At 35.8% G+C, this 23,398-nt stretch overlaps 1 protein-coding gene across 1 annotated transcript in view; it reads right to left on the reverse strand.

The window, feature by feature from the left end:
- triqk (triple QxxK/R motif containing) overlaps nucleotides 1-18,352 on the reverse strand; it is a 32,793-nt gene extending 14,441 nt beyond the window's left edge. Inside the window, exons 1-3 of the mRNA XM_006635995.3 lie at nucleotides 18,265-18,352; nucleotides 9,720-9,795; nucleotides 1,630-1,715 (exon numbers count right to left, since the gene is read on the reverse strand). Coding sequence (XP_006636058.1) covers nucleotides 1,630-1,715; nucleotides 9,720-9,780 — 147 coding nt within the window. The 5' untranslated portion in view covers nucleotides 9,781-9,795; nucleotides 18,265-18,352. The remainder of the gene's footprint in view (nucleotides 1-1,629; nucleotides 1,716-9,719; nucleotides 9,796-18,264) is intronic.
- Nucleotides 18,353-23,398: the final 5,046 nt, after the last annotated feature.

Consider the following 23,398-nt stretch of genomic DNA (forward strand, 5'->3'; position numbering starts at 1 on the left):
TTTCTAACACATGATAAATGATACCAAGTAAAAAATTGTTGTTTTTAGGTTGACCTGGAAATGATCTCATTAATACAATTTGATAAACTAGTTCAAATGCTTTGATAAACAGCATTAAAAGAAAGTTGGGTAGTGTTAAACTGTATAATGTAAAATTGTGAACTACTGTATATAAAATGTGTAACTGTAAACTACATAAAAAAGTCCAACTCTATTTAGAATAGTTTAGTTTTGGTCACAACTTAAAAAAATAAAGATAGGAACTTGGAAAAAAGTCTTCATAAGACTGACATTTCATTTAGATTGTTCATTTACTCTATGTCTTTTAACAGACATGTTAAAAGGGCTGGACACCTTTAAGCTTTTGAAAACTCTGAAATCACTACTAATTCAAATGCAATATAGCAGGGGGACTGGCATGAATGGATCAAACTAGCAAATTATACCATATAAACTAATTCAGTGAAATGTCCTGATAGTGGGGGCACTGGCATTGATTAACTATTAATATACTATGATAACTATGACAGGGGCAGTGCGGTGGCTCTGTGGCTCAGGATCTGCGCCTGTGGCTGGAAGGTTGCTGGTTTGTATCCTGTGGCCGGCAGAGGAATCCAACTCCGCTGGGCTCCTGAGCAAGGCCCTTAACCCCAACTGCTCCAGGGGTGCCGTATAAATGGCTGACCCTGCGCTCTGACACCAAGCTTCTCTCCCTGTCTGTGCGTCTCATGGAGAGCAAGCTGGTGTATGCGAAAAGACAAATTCCTAAAATAAGAAGTTGTACAGTATATGGCCAATAAAGCGATCTTATCTAATTAATTAATATGTTTCACCCTACTTAATTCTACGCTTATTATTTACTCTGCAAGTAGTCGCTAACTCTTTCTCTAATTCTTGAAGTAGCACCATCCTTCTTTAAAAAAATGGTTCAGACAAATACCTTAACCAAGCTATTTCTGGCAGGGATTGCTTGGAATGGTGTCATAATGAATTCATATAGTGCTACACTCTACAATGTTCTTTGTACTGTATATCTGTATATTTTAGAAATAGAGGCAGAATGCTGCATTTACTGTATATTAATCACAAGAGTGAATTTATCTGAAGCTCATCAAGCAACACAGAACAATGAATCAAATATCAGTAGAAGCCACTTAGGTACTTAGATATACGAGTCACATTTTAAAAAGGCTTGTCAAATTAAAACAAAAAGATTTATGCAGTACTGTACATCTTATTTTTAATATGACCAGAAATACACATGCAATGTATACGAGAGAGGGCCATCTGGAACTGTATGCGTGAAGAATCAATTATTTATTTTAAAAAAATCAGACCTTGAGCTGATAAAAGGGGATAATGCATTTCATTGCATTTCAGATTTCTTTCTTCATACACTTAATCATTCTGTACAACACTCTGGTGAAGATATTCTGGTCCTAAGAGGGTTAACAACATGTTCCACATTAAAAGCTGCACTTCATACATATTTAAGATGTTGCAATTCCACTCAGGTTTTGAAGTGTGATAAATAATATCTCAGTGAAATCCATATTCACACAGTTTATCTTTTGGGATAAAGTGTTCAATGCAAGGAAAGTTAATGAAGGGTATCAAACCCCAACTTACCCGAATTCCCAAAGCACTTCTTTTAGCTTCAGCTTTCAATCTTGTCGCTCTTAAAACAGATTTGGTTTTCTTATAATCTTGTTTTCCTGAAAGACAATTATCAATGAATCTCTTACCACTTCTTTTTCTCACCCGATCAAAAATGTAGCTTTAATTAAAACAATATTGCAGGCCTAAAAATTAAGCCCACAGCAAATATCAAATGTAAATGTTTTACATTCATTTTTGAACATGCTGAGTGTGTTTGGTGTGAAACACCACTGAACTAAAACAACAAATGAGTCTAATAATAATTCAGAATCACACAGATGCTTAGAGGTTCCTGAAAATTGCATCATCTGAATAGAGACTGAATTAGCTGTATTTTTCTTCATTAATTATTCATAATGTTCCATTAGCCTAATGCATTTTTGTTAAACATTTTTTAAATATTTCTATACACATTAATTAAAAATATTTGCTTCATATACAACTACAGTCCTGTACAAATGTATACTTTTGAACACATGCTGTATGACTAGGCTAGACAGGTCTTATTGATTATTATTTTCATTGCACCACTGTTATTAAAAATAACCAAATCATAATATCTATTTTGTTAACAATTGGGTTTGGAGACACTTCCAGCTACTTACGTTAAAGAATTAACTGCTAAGACTCTTTTTATCTTTACAGGTACAATCACTGAACTGTGTGCATCAAAATCAAAATGCTCTGCATCTAGAAAATAGCTCTCTCTCAGGTGTACTGTATTTACAGCCACAAGGCTGTACTGCAGTGGCCCAAGAGAAAAAAAAACAGTTGAAAGTAATTTATTGAATGTTAAAAGTACATCATTATGCAAGAAAACATCTGATTGACCCAGCTGAAAAAATGAAGTACAGTAGCCAGACTAATGTAAATGAACAGAAATAATACAGATCAGATTTTCTGTTTTTTCATATCTCTTCATTTTCCTCAGTGTACTACTCCCTCATACAGATAACATTCTGTACTATAAGGGTTTCAGTGTGTCCAATGAATGCCTTCCACAAAGAGTTCTTTAAAACAATTCTCGACACTATACATTGTACCAAGACATGCTAGATTGGTATGAGGACACTGAGAATTCAGAATCAGCAATGCTGAAAATGGCCCTTTATTAAACAATATAAGGATGAATTAAGCTAAAAGAATGTGCCAGAATTATATTTATGTTTACAGTCAACTAAAACATATTACCTGATTTAAATTTAAAAATAAATATTTAATTTGAAGTTAACATAAAATCAGAGTCACAGCACAAAATTTCTTTCTTCTAGTGTGTCTGAGGGTGCTGTACAGTACATTGAACACACTTTAGGCAACAACATTTTTGTTTTTTTATAAAACAGAACTAGTCTATAAATATTTTGAAACTAGTGTTCCAACAGATAAAACACTAAAAGGATGTGTTTCAAGAAAATTCAAAAAAAATATATACCTGGATAAAAAACTAAATACCACACATCAGTATACAATAATGCTAATGTATGGTAATAAGGAAAGGTAAAACTCATAAATAAATATATGTAAGCCATAAATATATGTCAAGTCAAGGTACACTAATAAATAACTATTTTTTCATACAACAGATAATTTATTGAAATGCAGAACTTATTTATTCAGTCCACAGCTTTTGCCAAGCTCTGCTCTGGAATGCTGATACTGTGACTTAGCTTTGCTTGGCTGTATTTTGCTGATCTATTTTTCAAGAGGTTCTTTACATCCTATCCCAATTAGGTGTAGATCCGAAGGAAGCACATGCACACACATCTATTCGCACTCTGAGCAGCGCAAGAAAAAAATAATTCGGCAGATGGAAAAACACAAACTCCAGTTCACCTGAGGACTCATTCGTGTGTGATGCTCCCAGTGGAGAGAAAGTACCGAATGAATCTGCAGGGGCTGACTGGCCACCTGTCAGAGCGTGGGAGAAACTCGAGCTAATTAGAAGGAAACAACAACAGAAACAACAAAGGCAAAAGGACAAGCTCATCTCAGAGCTGTCTCATAGTGTCGAGGGGGGTCCTGAGTGCTATCAGCATCCTTAGGTTCACAGTCAAGGTCCAACACTTGTGTCCTGACAAAAGGGTAATTGAAGGGCAAATCTGGCACTATTAAGATTTATTTAAAAAATTTCCTAGTTCAGGGAAGGTCTACTGATTTGTACTAAGCAAAAATTGGGTGTTTATTTTATAAGAGCCGTAACAAAGTCATAAATAAAATGTAATTAAACACACTTTACAGAACAGTACACTGACTTCTATTCTAAAACCTTCAGTGGTTATAAATGCAAAAAAGGGAAATCTATAGTCATGGAAGTATTTAATATGTATTTATGGATTTTAAAAAAAAATCTGCTAGCAACTATTAGTCTCTGACAATTCATTTTATTTGAGTTTTATTTAATTCTCTGACATAAAATGGCACTTCTATTGAAAAAGATTGTCAAGTTCTTTTTCAAGTCGGCTGAATGTGCTCTGTAATTGCAGAAAGATAGGCTCAAAACCATTATAACAGCAAGCACAAATCTGCCTGACAGGACACTGTGAGAGCAGAAAGTAAAGATATTCACTGTTAGTTGTCAGCAGACACACAATGAAGGCCAAACAAAGAATCTGACGGAAGCTGAATGAACAGTTCCAGTAACTGCTTAAACAATTACAATTTGTCATTAGCTGCAATAGGGTTCATTAGAAACATGCAGATATGATGTGATGTCTTAAAAGATTGCTATCATATCAAAAGCGCAATCACAGATTTTGGACAGATATGCAAAGCACATTGATTATTTAGAAAGTATCATTGGGTTTACATGAGCGATCTTTTCCAAAACCGTTATCTTTATCACGTACAGTACAGCCTGAAATACTGTGACGTTATCAATCATGTATTAAGCAGCTTTATGATCACTGGCATTCACAGAACATCTACAGTAGTCCCAAGATTTCCTTGGTAGGCTATTAATCATATCTTTGGCTAAAGGAAGGATTCCAATAATGCATTCCATATGCTAAACATATTTCTTCCGGGTATAAAAAAGGGAAGGCAGGATTATATGAAGTAATCCACAGTGCAACACAGGGCTACACAGGGCTGCTCCTGTGAGGCGGATTAATATCGCTTATGGTTTTACAGTCCACAGCTTTGTATTTCACTTATACAAAAGTCGGAGGATGTAAAACAGCAGATGATAAAAATAAATCTACTGTCAAATATCTCTTTGGGGACTTTTTTTTTCACAAAGTCATATACAATAACCATTGATCACCACAGTAGTAAAAAAAAATAAAAAATGAGTGCAAGTCTCACAACACTGCTAACAGATCTCAACACCAACTCAACTGCAGTGGGTTTCATGCTGTTTTATAGCTTTGTGCAATTAGAACAAGCACTCTGATTTCAAATTACCTTTGATAACGCAGCTAATTTCTCCTTTTATTAAAGCTTCAGGAAAGCTTTTCTTGGTTTGAGTCTCAAATCATATTCAGTACATATGCATTTGTTTTAGAATAGAGATGAGGCAAACTGTATTTCATCATCACATTGCCGTTTCTGTACTATTTGTGCATTTTGAAGATTTCTTCATTCCTACAGTTTTGCATTGCCAACAGGTTCCTTATCATACACGATTTTCAAATGTATGTCTGTGTAAATTACTAGTCATTGTACACCATTTAAACTTTTGAATGTCTGTTCAGATATAAAAGTAGTTCTTGCAAAAGTCAAATTGGGACAGACTGATTTAAACAGAACAGGTAATAAATACTGGAGTACATGCTGTACAATTTGTATTCTTTAGGAACAAAATACAAAAATGAATATGTTAAAAACCCATAGGAAATACAATAACTCAAATAGAAAATATTTCTATTATTAGTTGTATTACAGACAAAATTCTATAATTCCGAGAACCACAGAAATATCAGAAACAAAACTAACATTCCTGAGATTGTTATTGCTAATTTAACAAAAGGAAACAGTGAAGTCTAGGAGGAGTGGCACCCCTGGAAAAACTATATCTCGATATGTGAGCTGTTTCAGACTGTCCATTCTGATTAAGGTTTATTTTATTACATTATTACACCTCCTGTAGGTGTGTGAGCAAAAGCACTTTTAAGCACTTTATTACCAACTTAAGGTTGGTAACATACAGTATCTCAAAATATTCATAATAATATATGTTAATATACAGTACATAATAAGATACAGTTTCTTATTGAGTATGCTACTAAATCTGGGGCAATGACACCAGTAGCAAGCCTGGCTGCTGTTAGAAAGTGGGCAGCACACAAGTATACAGTGACAGCTATACTGTACATCAGAGGACAGCATTTAAAAAGAACAAATGCATTTGCTCTGACTATTGTCACCCTTCTTGCTTCTGGTGGAGCACTTCATTTTATAAAGGTTGTACTACAATACTGGTGCAACAAAGAAATGATGTATAAGAGCAGCAGATGGCAATTCTCATTAAAAATAATGCAATTATTTTGGTGAGCAAACACATCACAGACACAACACAGCTCAAAGAAGCAGATTTTCAAATCACAGCAATTATAAAGTATGAGGATATTTTTTCAGGTCTTAATAAAAGTCAGTATTAGTACTGAAACATCTAAAGGAAAACTGTAGTTATATGACACTAATGTAACTGTATAAGACAAAAACAACTTCTCACAACAATATCAAAGAATATGCAGAAGAATATCTACATAAATTTGCCAAGCACCATTGGATGAAAGACAGAAATGCACCTTAACATTTGAGATACAGAACATGTGTTTAGACTGTCAGTATTTAAATTTACACAATTTACATCACCCTACTGTATGTCCTTTACGTCTGGATTTTTTAAAGAATCAACAACATGCTTTTCACCTGACTCAATAAAATCAAAGCAATGACCACATGACAATCTTTAAAATATTCCTCCACCTTTACATGATCTATTCAGTTATTTTTTCTAACACAGTTTATTATGCCAGCTTATGCTTTAAGCACGACAAAGGTAATGTGCTATTTTAATGCAGTGCGTACTAGACACTAGACACTTCATTAAAACCATATACTGTAAATCTTAACTGCCTACAGAGACTTCTTCACCGAGGTGTAAATACATAAACTATGAATCTGCCAGCCTGTGTTGATATATTAATATTTTAGCATCTTTTGAATAAATAAATCATTAAAAGTAAAATAAGACGTTTAGCCAAGTATTTTGATGGTGGATGCATTACAAGAGTTTTTACGCAAAGCATTAAAATCTGACCCTTATTTTCTTTGATATTTATGGACAAACTGATTATTTAATATTAGCATGGCTACAGGTTGCTTTCGTTTTGGCACAAAACATCTTAACAGCCTACAGAGACTTCTTCACCAAGGTGTAAATACATAAACTATGATTCTACCAGCCTGTGTTGACATATGAATATTTCAGCATCTTTTGAATAAATAAATCATTAAAAGTACAACAAGACAATCAGTCTGTTTTGGTTTTAATGTGGATACATTACAAGAGTATCTGACTGTTTTTTCACTTGATATTTATGGACAAATTGATTATTTAACACGTGTATGACAAGAGTATGTTTTATTTTTGCCCATTATTACTATAATTATTATCCCTGTTGCCTTTTAGCTATCTATTCTTATCTTCATGCTGCAAATGAGCAGCATTCACATTTTTTGCTGTAAAAATTAATGCATGGCTATTTTCTGACCATCACAATAAGCAGCTTATAAGAACATTATGCTATCAAACGATGGCATGCAGAGAGGCTTTCCTTGTTGTTGTTCTTTCAATGAAAATCCAGCAGGTTTCACTTCAAAGGAGTGTCTTTTCACCTGCAAATGGACTCTCTTACATCTCTTTTAGCTGCACCTTTTATTGTCGTTTGGTTGTCTGCAAAAAGCTTAATTGCCTTTGATTGGGGGAAAAAATGCTTCTTCTCTTTAATTCCATGAATGCCTTCCCTAATTATTCCACTGAGCATTATTTATGCCTGTGCCACTCAAAAAAAGGTACACATTTAAATGTATCCATATGAGGGCTGTTGCAATTAGGTCACAGTAGAAAAGAAAATGAGAATCAAGGATCAAAACATCCTTGAATTATTGCTAAACACTTAGGATGGATTAGAGAAACTCATATAATCAGTAGGCAGCATGCCCTGCTGGAAAATCCTACATAAATATATAAATCACATAAAGGGAGAAACATATACCTTAAATATTGCCTTATGCAAAAGGTTATTGTACATAGAAGAAAAATACTGTGTAACAAGGCATAATATTTCACTGGCTCTCTGCCACAGTTTCTCCCTTGAAACTAATCCCGGCCTTACACACTGCGCTCCTAGTCAGAATGATGCACAAGTCTGAAAGAGGGCAGAGACATTGTACATGCTAGCAGTCTGCCACTGTTCAGAGAAAGGACATATCATATAACCCTTATCATCCTTCAACAGACAGAGGTACTTGTGAGGAGAAATTGCAAGAGAAATGTTTTGTAATAAAGGAGTGCAAAACAGAATGAGCATGAATTGTAATTAAAACTCAAACCAGAGGACACAAGTAGAAGTGCAATTAATATCAAGAACAGGAGGCACTTCTTTACACAAATGGTTGTGGGAGTATGGAGCCATACCCTGCACAATCCAAACTAACATTAAGCTTTATACAGTCTGAGACGTCTGCAATACCCTGGGATATAGCCTTTGGTTTTGAAGGAAAGGCTAGAAATTTTATTTTTCATACCAGAAGGACTGAATGGAGTTTAAGAGGATCTCTAAATACTTGGTATATGAAAGCAATCTTTAGCAAGTCTGTCACAGTATGTCAGTTTTCACCAATGGTGGAGCTTAAGCATATAACAAATGGTGTAAGGAAAACTTTAAAAGTGTCATGCCCTTTTCAATGATGCTATTTATTGTTCCAGGGACAATACTTATTTTCATGATGCTGTCCACAATTTACTTTAATTAAAGAATAAATTACCCATGTGCTCACCTTTCTAATGATGTAGTTTTAAATATTTTATTTTTATTTAAAGACACTTGTAATGGATATCTGGCATCACAAATGAAGCGTCTTAAAGGGGGGCTTGTGGAAGTTCATGAATTAAGGCCATGATAATTCATGAATTAATTTATTTATTTAATGGCATTCTGTGATTACCTTGAAAGCTCTTTGTAGCAGTTGTTCTGACAGTCTTGTAGAAATCAGAGCATGTGCAATGCAAGTAAATTCAAATGTTAGATAAAAATTGCAACTACTGTATAACTCCTTTTATGCTCACTTAGGTAAATCATTATGCTGATCACTATTTTAAACAGTAATATCTCTGTACAGTAAGCGGGCTGATGTGAATGATGGAAAAATAGCCCAGGTACTGCCTGCAATGTTTTGTCTTATATATTGGTGGAATATCCTGCTGCAATACTGAAAATACTGAATTGCAATCACAAAAAAAGATATTTCTCAGAAAGGGGGCAAAGGAAATACGTATTTCCTATGTATTTGCCCTCGCTTTAGTCTTGGCTACCTCACACTACATACTTAGCACAGTATTTGGATATTTCTCAGAAACAATCAGTCATGTTCTCATCTATCCCAGTAGACGTATTTCAACTGCCACAAATGTTTTAATTGGGGTGCCAATTTGTTTTGTTTCTGTTGCTATGTGACTGCAAAAAAAAAAAATGCAAGACACAGACCTGAAATGCCGATCAGGCACGATAATGTTGTCTCAAAACAAAAAAAACAGTGACAAAAATTATTCCTGCTATTGGGGCTCCCACACAGAGGTGTTTACCCTCACAGATCACACATCTATCAGCAAACATCATAATCTTTTTGATGGCCCACTGCCATCAACTCTTCTTGGAAGCTTCCCACGTTAAGTATATATTATCTGATGCCCCCAGAAAATCACAAGGGATCTTTATACAGTGTTACTCTTAATGATAATGCTGCTATACGCTATTTGAGTTATGTCACAGCTGTACTTTCTTCATAGTCAGCCAACAGAAAATTATTTCCAAAGAATAAGTATATTAACTTACCAATTTGCTTACGGTATTGATCAATGGGCAACTTTGTACCACTTGCATCTTTCTTTCCCATTGTTTTCTCTGATGCCTGAAAGAAACCACATGAGGCATATCATTTAAATTGCTGGCCATACATACTCAATGTACATCAAGCACAGTTTAAAGAGGCATGTTTTTTTTATTTGCACCCTGTGTCCACCCATGTGTAGGAAAATAAAACTGGATATTGCATTTGTTACATTCAATTTTAATACTAAATGTTCCGAGGGGTTTCATGACCCTTTTTTGTCCTGTTTCCTTATTTAATAAATAATAATATTGATGTGAATTTAACACAATACATATATGTCTGAGAAAAACACTCAGCTCTCCAGAGTTTTATATTGGATGAAGATTTTCATTAATGTAGTTGAACGTTTTTTTAAATAACATTTAATGTCATATACAAGGTTTTTTTTATTGTGAATACTCCATACACTGAGACTGATATTGATATTTAAGCCATTTTTCCAGCCTCCTAATCTGGCAAGCACTTTGCTTCTGCATGTAGGTCACGTTTTGGCAAATTCCCTGTTCAGTTTCATTTAACACCACTCTTTTATGCAGCAATGAGATTTCAGAAATTGATTACCATAGCAACTCTGATTTAGGCAACATAAGTAAAGCTCAAAAACAATAATAAAATGGCAACATCAATGAATATCTGTTTCAGAGTATCTTTTAAACAAACTGTCTCTATAGTCCAAAAAAGAAAAGAAAAATTATTTAGAAAGCCCTGTGAAAGGTGTTTTTTTAATTAAAAAATCTCAAAACCCGCTTTCATAGGAGTGTGCGGTGCTGTGAAAAACTGAATTTTGCACTTGCATTTTGATTGTATTTAATTGTATCTTGTTTCACTGTTTGTTTAGGATTTTGATAAAAAATAATGTCTTTCGAACCTTCTGAACCTATACATTACACAACGACAGATCCCAGTTTCAGATGATGAAACAATTCATTGACCTAATCTCTTTGAAACAATTTAGAAACCAAATTTCTCCCCTTACCGCTTTGATTTCTGAACAAAATAAACCTGCGGCATCTCTGGGAGACATCAGCGCGTTCTGCCGCAGTGTCTAATAAGACGGATTTGCATAAAAAAGCAGGAACAATTTAAAATGTGTTGAGGTGGATGTGGACAGGGAATTGCAGATCCATATTAGCGTGTTCTTTTGAACAAAGGTTGTGTTAGCAGTTCCTACCCCAAGGGAACACACTTCATTGCCTTCCTTAAACAAAACTCTTCATGGAAGAAAAAAAGCTTCGACAAACGCCAACTTTTAATCTGAATAAATTCACAGAAATCAAAGTTTCTAAGTCATTTAAATAAAATATTACATTGCATCTGTCAATGCTGTTGGGGCATGCTTATACTATGTTTTTTTTTGTGAGAATTCATTGTGCCAACTATATTTACGTGGTAATCCTTCCTTGCAGAATCACATGCTACAAGATAGCACAGTTTACATTACTAGCAGCCCTTTAACAATTCAAAAAAGAGACTCCATTCCAAGAACAATCGTGTTTATATAAACAATACTGGGATTATCAGAAACAATACGCACATGAAAAATACAACGTTTTTTTAGAAATGCCTCCTTTCAAAGTGGTTTAAAATAAACTGCTGGAGACATGCTATACACTATTAACAACAGAATGCACCTAGAATTTAGGCCTGACCCCCCCCCCAACACAAAATAAACATAAAATATTGAGAAATATTGAGAAAAGCTGCAGATAATGGTCATAATCCTATACATGCATGAAAACAATATTTTTATTGTAATTGCTGTACAAATGAAAAAAATACAAAGGATATGCTGTACAAATAAAGTACAGTACTAAACAACAGTGTAAAGCAAGCCTGAATGTTTCTGTTCAGATAGGCATATCTGTCCAGTTTGAAATCCTCTCTGCAAGGACAATATTTCGCTTCCTCCAGAGCAAAACAAATTCATGTGCTGTAAGTACGTGACTCTCAAAACCACAAGAGCAAACTGAAAACCACATTAATGTTTCAATATTTTTTTAGGAACAGACAAATCAAGACACAAATATACAAATGCTTGTATCTATCACTACAGTACAGGTATGTAGCTTACAGTATGTCTTAACTCATAATTACATTATTTTAAACTGTGACCTTCAGTGTTTTAGCCTGAATTACTGCTTATATCTTACAGTATACAGTACTGTGTGTTAATATGAGGATGCGGATCTAATGCAGTTATCTGACTGTAGTTGAATACTGATTTCTGTACACTACTGTATATAGCATGTGCAATACAGGTGGGTGAGAAGCCACCTTTAAAGGCGCTATATAAAATAAAGTTTTTTATTATTATTATTAAATACTGAGTCCAAAACATTATGCAGTAAAAGTACATTTTTTTAACATTACCATTATTACTTGATTGAAGTACAATTATTACACGTAAAAGTGCAGTTAATCCAAAGGATTGCACATTATGGAATGGCAACAGAGCTTGTTCTGCTTGTCATGTCTAATTCTTGCAACACTCTGCACATGGGTAAGAGTAGTGCTTATTTTGTCATTTTACCTTAATTGTTCATTCTATTTGAGGCCGATGTGAAGATGCTGTTCTGTTGCACTCATATGACTATAAATAATCCGAGAGGGATTTAGTACCATATATTATCGTATTTTAACATAATCAATACAATATTCATAATGCATAATACAAATATATTCAAATGCCTTCAATCTAGGTTTACTCCAAAGCAAAGAGGTGTCCTAATGCTCTTGAAATGTCCATTTATGTTGAAACACCAGCAATATGAATTAAAGATCTTATTAAGCACAATTTCCTTTGAAAAAACACAGTTGAGGGTATTCTGCAAAGATACATTTGTGCAATACAGAAGGCACTGTGAAGAACTGTTATTAATCAGCCTGACAAAGAACAAATCAAACTGTTTTAGAGAAGACTGCTTTTATACCACTGGGTTCCATGAATATTGGGTTAAGATATTCTTTTGCTGGACACATTTTGTAAAAAAAAACAATAATCCTTCCTTAGAGCTCCATCATGTTAATCCAATATGTTTAATCAAACTTCCAAAAATGTTTCTTCTCTACTTAATCTTTAATTACTTAGATGATATTGATTGTATCCAAACTGTACACCTAACCCAATTCTACAAGCTTAAAATTCACGATCATGGGGTTTTGCTAGAAATAAAGGTAGAAGGCACAAAACAGCCTGGGGCTGTGTACGGCATAGCTTTGAAGGCCTGATTTGGGAATAAAATTGCTTAAAAGAAACCCTACGATGGTAGATAGGTTTCTGTGTGCAAGCGATTAAAACTCAAGATTTCAAAATTAGCACCTCCAGCTTTTCCTTGATCCTCACAGTTTTAAACCAACATGTAACGGATGAGCTGGTGTAAACACAAGCTCTTTGTGATTAAACTATTAAACTTTGACTTCAATATGGAACTCTACTGACAGATCACACACAATGCCCAAATAAAAGGCATGAGTTTTTTAAAGATGTTTAGTCTTCATGGTTTTTCTTTTTCTGTCTATTCCCTATGCATCTTGTTAAAACACATCATTTCATATTAAAAGTAATATACTGTACCAATATACAATAAAATCAATTAGGTCTGGTCACTAAATCATACTTTTTCTCCCAAAGATACTTTAGCAAACTATCATTAAATGAGCATTTAAGCATTTACAGATGTATTCATGTATTTTGTCACTGCTTTGTTGGTGAACACAATGATTGTTTATCAGTGGCCTTGGCATTACTTCCAAGCTCTTTAAATCCAATGTACTCTACTGATTTCTCATTGACAGTGTTGGTATAGTACACAACTAATGGACAATGATTATTAAGTATCCGGACCATGACAATAAAAGGCAATAACAATGTTATGTGAAGCTGTATGTCTCAGTACGTGTATAACACAGTATGTGACAGAAGATAAAATGAAAGCCTATTTGCCATATTTTAGCAAACAAAACAACACTTTCAGAACAATGTCTGAGACTTCATGCGGATTTTGACTGAATAGGTCTAATAATTTGTGTGACCAAATCTCCTCCAACTTCTCTAATCTCTCATCTTTTTAGTTTACTGGCACATTAATTATACTTTTGCAAGGATTTTTTTTATGTATTTTGATTCTAACAGCTATTTTATCCTTTTCAAAAGAAGGTTTATTAAATGAAAAGCAAATTAAAATGGCACTCACCCTCTCTGCCTTTTTGTAGGTTTTAGAGAGATCATAGGAATCAATGAGTGAAACAGTGAAGAGCTGAAAAGGAGCTCTTTGGCATTCCCAATAATTTGTTTAGACATAATTCTGCGGCAAATTGAGCCAAAGAAGACCATGATCAAGCCACAACACCAGCTATTCTCCTCCTATAGTCACCTATCTTTTTTAATGGTTTAGCAAAAAGGGAAGGAATTAATCAATTAAGAAATTTAAAAACTCTTTTTTTGTTTGTTTCTTTATTGGCCGTATACTATTTCTTGCATTAGGAATTCGTCTTTTCGCAGACCCCAGCTTTTCTCCATGGAGACACAGACACACAGACAGGGAGAGAAGCTTGGGGTCAGAGCGCAGGGTCTGCCATTGTACGGCGCCCCTGGAGCAGTTAGGGTTAAGGGCCTTGCTCAGGGGCCCAACAGAGTAGGATTCCCCTGCTGGCGGCGGGACTTGAACCGGCAACCTTCCAGGCACAGGTGCAGATCCTTAGCCACAGAGCCACCGCTCCGCCCATCTTTAGGACATAAGAACATAAGATTACAGATGAAAGGAGGCTATTAAGCATATCTACCCGGTTTGATAGTAATTACTGTAGTTGGTTCAAGGATCGTATGCAGAAATGTACTGAATGAAGCCAGTGTCATTGGCTCCTGCAGTATTTATTGGCAACTTGTTCCATACTCCCGCATCCCTTTGTGTAAAGAAATACCTCCTGTTTTAAATGCATTTCGATGTATTTTCCATTTGAAGTAACAAGTGTGCTTGTTGCTAAAGAAACAAGTCAACATTTATAAACAAGTTTTTTTTTTTACTTTAATTATATTAAACATCATGATTTTCTTGAACACAAACTACAAGGCATATTCTTGAAAGCAACAGATGGTTCACAAACCTACTGCAAGAAGAAACGATTAGGCTCTCACTCCATCACTCCAATTCCTGATTTACCAATAATCTGAAATCATCCCTCCTGAACACATCACAGCCTCTGACGGGATGACAAGATGCATCAGCATATATGTCATGTGAATCGTATTACAGTACCCTTTAATTACACAGTTTAATTAATTGGCAAATTAAATTTAATTCCAAAGTTTCAAAATAAGTCCAGCAAAACTCTAAAATTCATCAACTTGTCTTTTGGTTGAACAGCTTATTTCCTAAACTGAAAATGACCTTAAACACACAACCAGACTAAAGTAAATGACTTAAAAAGAAGGAGGTTTGAAAATTCACTGGCAACAAATGAAAATGACTGGTATCTTCAGTCATCTGACCCAGCCACAAGAGTGACTACTTAATACTATAGTACTTACTTATACAGAATTTCCACCGTAAATGCAGCTGTGATTGCAAACAAAAGGAGTACATTTTTTAAATTAAAATGCTAATATAGGTAAAGGTTCTCAAATACTTAAATACTTAAGTACTGATTCATCTAGTCTTAATTTGATTCCAACAAGATTGTCCAGGTTTGTCAATGATATTAACAGCTGTGCATATCTAAATTAAGTCAGACACAACAAAAACATTAAATTATGGTTACATGCTTGACAGAAGCATACTTCTGGTCAATTACTGCTAAAGAGCTCCTTTAGTATCTACTTTGCTGTTGCACACTAAAAATGATGTGGCCAACCTTTAACACAAACTTGAGTGTAAACTAAATGTCACTAGAATCAATAAGGACCCAAAGTGTTCCCAGACAAAATAGTGTTCACACACAAAATAGTTGATTGCAAAAAGTATCTCTTTTCTCATGCTCCCACATATAAAAAAAGATAAAAAAAAATATCCAATCAAGTGAATTTTCTATGTGTTTTAAGTGCACATAATACTTATCAGATTAATTGGAGTGCTGCTTGAAACTATTTTTCACATACAGTACATACTATACATATTAACAGATTAAAATCAAGTCATTTTTAAAAATATTGGAACATTTAGAGAAACATTTTGTCTAGAAAAGAGCAAATAAAATCAGCATGAAACACACGTAAACATACAAAAATGTTAACGTTTTTGTCTGCTGATATATCATATGTTTTAAGAAGCAGTAAGGCACAGGAAATATTTACTAAAAACTGCCAATATAACAACGGAATACTTCTTTTATCAGTTTACTTTACACATCACAGTACCATGAGCTCTTCATGGTGAGAGATTAGACTGTGTGTGTAAAATGTGCCTGTTTGATTCTGTCTGGCAGACTAGTTCCTTTACAGACCATCAGCTGTGACCAATTCTCCAGTGGTCCAGATCATATTTCACACAGGGACCTGTAACTAAACCATTGGCCAATCACAAGGTGTGCATCCAACGAACCTGCTGTGAATCCATCCCAACCAGTAAATGTACTTCTCTGTGCCATAAGCAGATTTCAGTTCTGCAGTCTGGGAAGTCTGATATAGTCCTTTCCTGAACCATATCAGAATACAAAGATTATTTATATTTATTGAATGAACAAGCTGGTCTTTGTATAGTAAGGACATGCGTACATCTGTTTCCCAACACCAGTGATAATTAACTCAATTTATCAGAAACATTTCTGCAAATTATTTCAGAACCATATCAAAGGATTGCATGTTAATGTGTCCATTTAGCATATTCATGTGATTAAATAATTTACAGCACAAGGCCTGCTGAATTTAACTTAAGGTAGATATAAAATGCCAGACAGCTAAAAACTGACATTGTCATCAATCTTCTATGTCCTGTACAGAATTATTTTTTCCCCAATGACCAAAATACAAAGTTCGAGTTAATCATCCCACAAAACCTCTCTAACCTGATAATACTTAAAGTAGTGCCTTCCGCTATGTTCTGTACAGTAAAAGAACTACACTGATTGCTAAAACACGAACAGCAATGGCAAAATTTTAAAAGAACCACCCATCCATACGTTTTCAATGGGCTTCAGCCAATTAAGGAGCCGGAGCCCTAATGTTAGTGTTGGAGCCGACAACCAATGGGTTCAAGGCAGGGTACAGCCTGGACAAGACACCGGTCCCAGACACAAACACGTACACACTCTCACCAGGGGGCAATCTTCCTAGAAGCCAATTAACCTATCAGCATGTCCTCAGACTGTGGGAGGAAACCCAGAACCCGAGACGAACATACAAACTCCCCGCAGATAGCAACCAAGGTCTGGAATTGAACTGTGCCACCCGGTCAGGCTACCCTGTTGTTTTATTACATTTTTATAATGAGAAAAGTTCACATTCTGAAGCACAAGTCACAATCAGCAGCTACACACACTCACACAGTTTTGTCTGTAGCAGTGACTTGATGACATCGCTGAGCCCGTTTCCTACATGGAGTTACACAGTACATGTAGTTCCAGATCAGGAAGGTTACATCACACGTCCTGCATCCTTCGTTTAGTTTTCCTGTATATCTCAGTATGTTCATATTTTGATTGGGCATGAAGCGTATTTCTAATTTCAGAAAACTGTCCACATTTCGGATTGGTTACAAAATAATGCTGCATTTTTATCAACAGGAAACAACAGCATTATAGGTGAAAGAATGCAGAAAAGAACCTTAAAAGATGTTTATCGGACCAGCATTTGTTAGGCTTATACAGTAGTACATGAACGAATAACAGCGGCACTCTTTGCAGGAATCACCCTAATTTTGATTTTTGAATGCCTCCTACTGTAATAAGCACGAGAAATGGAAACCGCATATAATCATTGTGATGGGACTTATATTTGAATATTCTAATTATCAAATCAAGATGATTACCGTCAACTGAATACTCAAATGAAGATTAATTTAAAAAAAAGCGTTTCAGCAGCTGGGAATAATACGTCGAGATATCTACAGTGTGTGTACGTAAATGAAGTCTTCATTATACGTTTTAAAGTGCAATTTTAAAGTTCCTGACATCCCCACTGTACAGTACAGTACGTCACTGTTGACTGTTGCTGCAACCTCTGACAACAAAGCAAGCTTGCCTACTAATCTTTCTGAAACACTTGGCAGCTGCTTATAGACATGACAGGCAGCTAAACGAGCCACTCGGCATGCGAGTTCTGATCAAAATGGCCAATTAGACACCACCACACAAAAAAAGTGGGATTTCCCAGCAAAGGTTTTGTGTACAAATGTCCCCTTTCTTTGCACAGCTCCCTTTTTTTTTTGTTCCGTGAGCAAAAGTGGCGTACGATGTATGCCTTTGAAGCAAAATAATCCCTTACGTGCAGTAGCATGTAAAAGGCTCATACATATTGATGGAAAAGGCTCTTATTTTCAGAAAATGCAACCGTACCTGCTTGAATTCCCAGAGTGTTGTGAGTTGAGCTGTGTTCCTGAATCGGTCGCAGGAGTGTCTTTTCAGCTCAACCAATCAGCGCACTTGCTCCCTGCCCTGTAAACTACGGCCGCTAGTATTCAGCTCCCAGCCTTGTTGGCAGGAAGTGTGGACGTGGAAAGTACAGTTGTACGTTCCTAAGTCTGAGCCTTTGAGCAGTTATATTCTTTTTTCATGACCTTTCTAAAGTAACTTAAAATCTCCTCAGTGAAACGCGCAGAAAAGCCGTAATTCCGAACATTAAACAGGACAGTTGTCACCAGCCTTTCTAAAGCTTCAATGAGCACATGGGGACAAGTTTTCGTTTTTCTTTTAATAGTGTAAAACGTGTTTACGATACGTGCTTTCAGTTCATATGAATGATAGTGCGAAACCTTTTCATCTTATTTTAAGGGAGGGGGTGACTATTATATTTTGACCGCCAATATCTACGGTATTAAAAAAAATAGCATCAGAATTGTGTTATTGTGTCTTTTTAAATCCTCTGCAAGTGCACTTGAGTATTTTACTGGTAGTACAACAGGACTTTACAAGTGCATGAGTATGATCATTTGTGCAGACATGTAACTTCTGGTGGAGCTGTGTAATGCACGCAAGATAGATTTACTGTATATACTGTAGACAGGTACAGTATATCACAAAACTGCAGTAGTCATTCATCCTGTAGCATTTTTATTGAACCCAAACAGTGATTGCGCAAGATGAATAAACAAAAACATGCACATGGTGAAGTCATTAAGGCACATTCTAATGCCTTTTCAGCTTTGCACCAAACAGCTGTTACACTTAACACACCAAAATAGCTGTCAGCAGTCTAGTTCTCTCAGACTAGTGTCAGCACTAGAGATTGAGAAAATCCTCTTTCCAGGGACAGAACGGGTGTGAATACAGTACGTAGGTAATGCCAAGCAAGCAGGGAAAGTCTTAGCTGGTTGCTTTCCCAGACCACTAGCAGATCTCTATCTCAGGGTATTCTGAGTTCTTTTACAAAGGTGGGACATCGTCAAATGAGGGAATACAGCATGCAGCTTTTCTAACCCTAACCCTAACCCCTGGGCTGGCCAGCTGAAGTTTTGATAATGGTGCTTGACAAGGTCTGGCTGCCCTCTGTGACTCACAAGCCTGAAAATAAGGAAAAGTTGTGGGTGTGTAACCAGAATAATTGTTTTCTGATATGTAGTATTGTCTTCAAACTTTCAAAGACACTCTTAAGTAGAATTCATGAAGTCCATCTCAAGCATATTATTTTACTTTGATGGAGAACTGAGGTACCTCTAAATTCATTGGATAGATCCTATCTCTCTGCAGTCACTTGGTCGGCCTGTATTCTCTTGTAACTTGCTCATGAATAATCCGGATATGGATGAAATCTTTGACTGTGTTGTGTAGTGAGGGCAGCTCTGTTTAGGTTGTCAAGCTTTTGCTCGTCTTTATATAATTGATTTATTTTCTTGTTGAGCTGTCTATTCCAACATATAGGCCTTTGATTTCTCTTCTACGAGATCAATGGTTGCTTCAGACCACTGGATGTGGCCTACAATGGATAATACATTAGTCAGGATTTTGGTCAGGATAACAGGCAATAACACTTCAGGGGAAAGCTGCTGATAATGTTTCCAATGACTCCACAGAAACCAACTACCAACTTCTGACAACAGATTTTTAGTACACTCATGCCGTGTTAAAAGAGCATGTTACTTAAGAGTACGAGCTGTATTGAGTGATACATAAATATACTGTACTGTACCTGTTTTTGTTAGATGAGTGAACTTCTGCTGCTAATATGAGCTCCAAGTATGTAGCTTGTTCTTCCATTTGTATATTTCACTCTTGTCAGCTGTTGTCATCTTAATAGAAATTGTAAAGGTATTATTCTAGTTATAGTGTCAATTAACATTTTGAATGCATAGTTTATCAAATTAATATTGATTAATAACTTTTTAAATGATTTGTCTTTAGTTTTATTTTGGTTTTTGCACACTATGAATGCTCGGTATCTTTTACAGTTCTAGGTTTTATCTCTTTGACTGCACAAGATTTATATGCATAATAAACGTTTTTTAGTGAGAAATTCTGATTAGTCTGTGTCATACTTATTGTTCATGTGTACTACAGAGATCATAACAATTTGTCCACCTACAGTAACTGATTCCTAATACATTTAAACAAATGTAGACTTGGTACATTCAACTTCTTAGAGCATATACTTAGCAGTTTATAATGCCAAACTATTCAACTCAACTAGTTTATGAACACTTGGAATGAATCACAGGAATGTATTTTAATGGGAATTTAGTGTCGAGTACCACCAAAATATTTGGAACCAACTGAGCTCAGATAGCAAGGGACAAGTGTAGTTAGAATAGTTCAATACTCTGGGCCAGTTTTCCATTTGCTTACAGTACAGCTGCTGGTGATGTTGTAGGGTTCATTGCATTGCATTAGGTATAGAGCTATCCATTAATGATACTGGCAGGAGCTTCCAAGCTTCATGGTTGACAGCTGCTTCCAGGGCCTTAGTGAAGATAGGTATAGATATTGACAGCCTGGAGAAAAATAGGAAGACTGATGGGCCCCTGGACATCTAGGATGATACATATTGATAGAATGAGACTCCACTATTAGAGATACAGATGGTTTAATTTGTGTGTATGAGGACTCAGTGCACTGAGAGACATCAGACATGATGTCACTCCCCTCTGAAATCTAAACAGCATAAACATCTGCTGTGGAAGAGGACCTGGTCTTCTGGCATGGCGTTATCAGGGAGTGATGTTGTGCAAGCTCGGATTTGGGGACCCACCAGGATTGAACCCCAGCAGGGATAGGCCAATAGTTGGTCCACTCATCATACTGTATGTGAAGAAGTGACAGGACGTCTTGTATGGTCTATTGCCTCCCTGGTGCACAGGTTGCTGGCCTCTCTCAGTTAGAGAACAGGCTCCAGCTTGTAAACGTGGGAGCAGAATGTTTACAGCAGTCTTTTGAGGAATTTTACCAGTACCATGTGCAAGCTCAGGGAAGCAAGAGGAAATATGGAGGTTTAGGAGGTGGATAAAGCAGACGCATAACCCACATGCAGTGCCTTGCAAAAGTATTCACCTTCTTGCAACATGCCACTTTTGTTGAATTACAAATCAAACATATTTTTAAAAGTGAACAATTATTTATCAAAACTTTGAATGCTCAGACTGAACACTTTTATGAGTGAAAGAACACACAGTAAAGCAAAAACTGCAAAGAAAAATCCAGACTAATAGATTCAATAAGTATTTTTCATCATCATTTTAGGTCCTTAGCAAACTGAAGCTGGCTTTCCTCTGAGGTTTGCTTGTATTTTGCTAAATCCATTTTCTTCTCAACCTTGATGAGCTTTCCTTAAACACTTTGCATTGAGACAAAATGTTACAATTTCTGTCTGTTCTGACCACAAAAGCTTTTGCCACATGTTTGCAGTATGACTTACATTCTCTGTTGCAGACTCCATTGGCCATGTTAATTATTAATTATTTTAATTTTTGTGACTTGTAAAAGTAATTTTGTGCACCTGAACTTATTTAGAATTAACATAATAAAAGGAGTGAATACTTGTCCAATCAACATATTCTATTTTTTGATTATATTCAATTTTTTTAAATATATTCTAGATCTTCCTTTGCATGTGTTACTGACTAACTTCAACCTTTACCACACCCCCTGGCATCTGGGCAGCTCTCAGAAATGCCTGTTTTGGCAGTTATGACTGTAGTATCTTGCCAGGTTTTTGAAATGATATGCCCAGCATTTTTCTCTTTTTCCAGATAAAAAACTTTCACCTCTTAGTTTGATAGCCTTTTATTGCTCTTTGGTGCTCTTTTCTCCATTAAACAATGGAGAATCTCTCTTTGTTAATGCAAATCTTTCTTTCCTGTATAACCTGAAAAATAGACAGTTGTCTAACTTACACTGGATAAATCAGGGGTTCTGCTTACTGTAGTTTTCGCCTACTGTATTTCACAGGTATTTCACAGTTGGAAAGCTGTTTCTGAGAATTTATTTGATGTATTATTCCCCAATACCTGACAGCAAAATATTATTGCTTTCATTTATAGAGGTACAGTTTCACATCTCATGGATACTTCTTTCTAGGAGTGAACAGCTTCTCTGCACTTGTCTGCACTTTTATTGTGTTCTTGGTTAAAATAAATAATGATTGATGAGTGTTTGCTACACAGTACTTACATGGTATTTGCTGTTGTATGAATATAATCATATTTCTATCTATCTTGGCTATATAAACACTTCATGCTAACCTGCCAGTTAGCCTGGTCATCCTCAGCACCACCTTTTCCACAATAATTGAATTTGTCTCTCTATATAATTTACTGTAGACATTCAAACAAGTTTTTTTTTAAACTTTGGCATTCCCCAAGTCCCCACTGAAAAACACACTGGCAAGTGACAGCTATGATAGAGGCAATCTGCACTGGAAATTTCAGCCCTTAGGATAAAATCCCCCCCCAGGTCCCTGGCACCAGCTAGAAAGCTCAGTATAAATGGTACCGTGATGAGGATTCATGATGCCAGTGAAAGAAATGGTTTCTAATGTAGTAGCAGCATTTTCTAGCTGCAGTGAGACCATCCAACCATCTATGTTTCTGCCTCCAGAAGCCAAAATCCAAGTTAAATGTAGTGAAAGTGCTAAGGCAAAGCAAGGAATATTCTTGTTCACAACACACAGTACCTGTACTACAACACTCAATGTATAAAGTGTACGCAAGTGGCTAGGAATTGCCTTCACTTTACAGCATCTATGAGGCTTCAGGCAGACTGTGAAGAAAAGTCAGTTGAAACATTTAATGTTAAAGATTTTTGGATGTTTTACTATATATTGTCTCAAACTGTGTAGCAGAAAATGTTCTCCAAACAGTAATACCTGCTAAGGGCTTGTGTGAAGTCTCTAAAACAGAAATATAAATAGAGGAATACAATCCCTTTGTTTTGCCTCTATGTTCTGACAGGTTTTCACTGGACACCTGTGTAGACACCTTCACCACCCCAGGGAACACCATTGATACACACTGCATGGAACGCATGGAAACATTAGGAAGAG

This window comes from Lepisosteus oculatus, chromosome 10 (genome assembly GCF_040954835.1).
Source record: "Lepisosteus oculatus isolate fLepOcu1 chromosome 10, fLepOcu1.hap2, whole genome shotgun sequence".
Taxonomy (NCBI): Eukaryota; Metazoa; Chordata; class Actinopteri; order Semionotiformes; family Lepisosteidae; genus Lepisosteus; species Lepisosteus oculatus.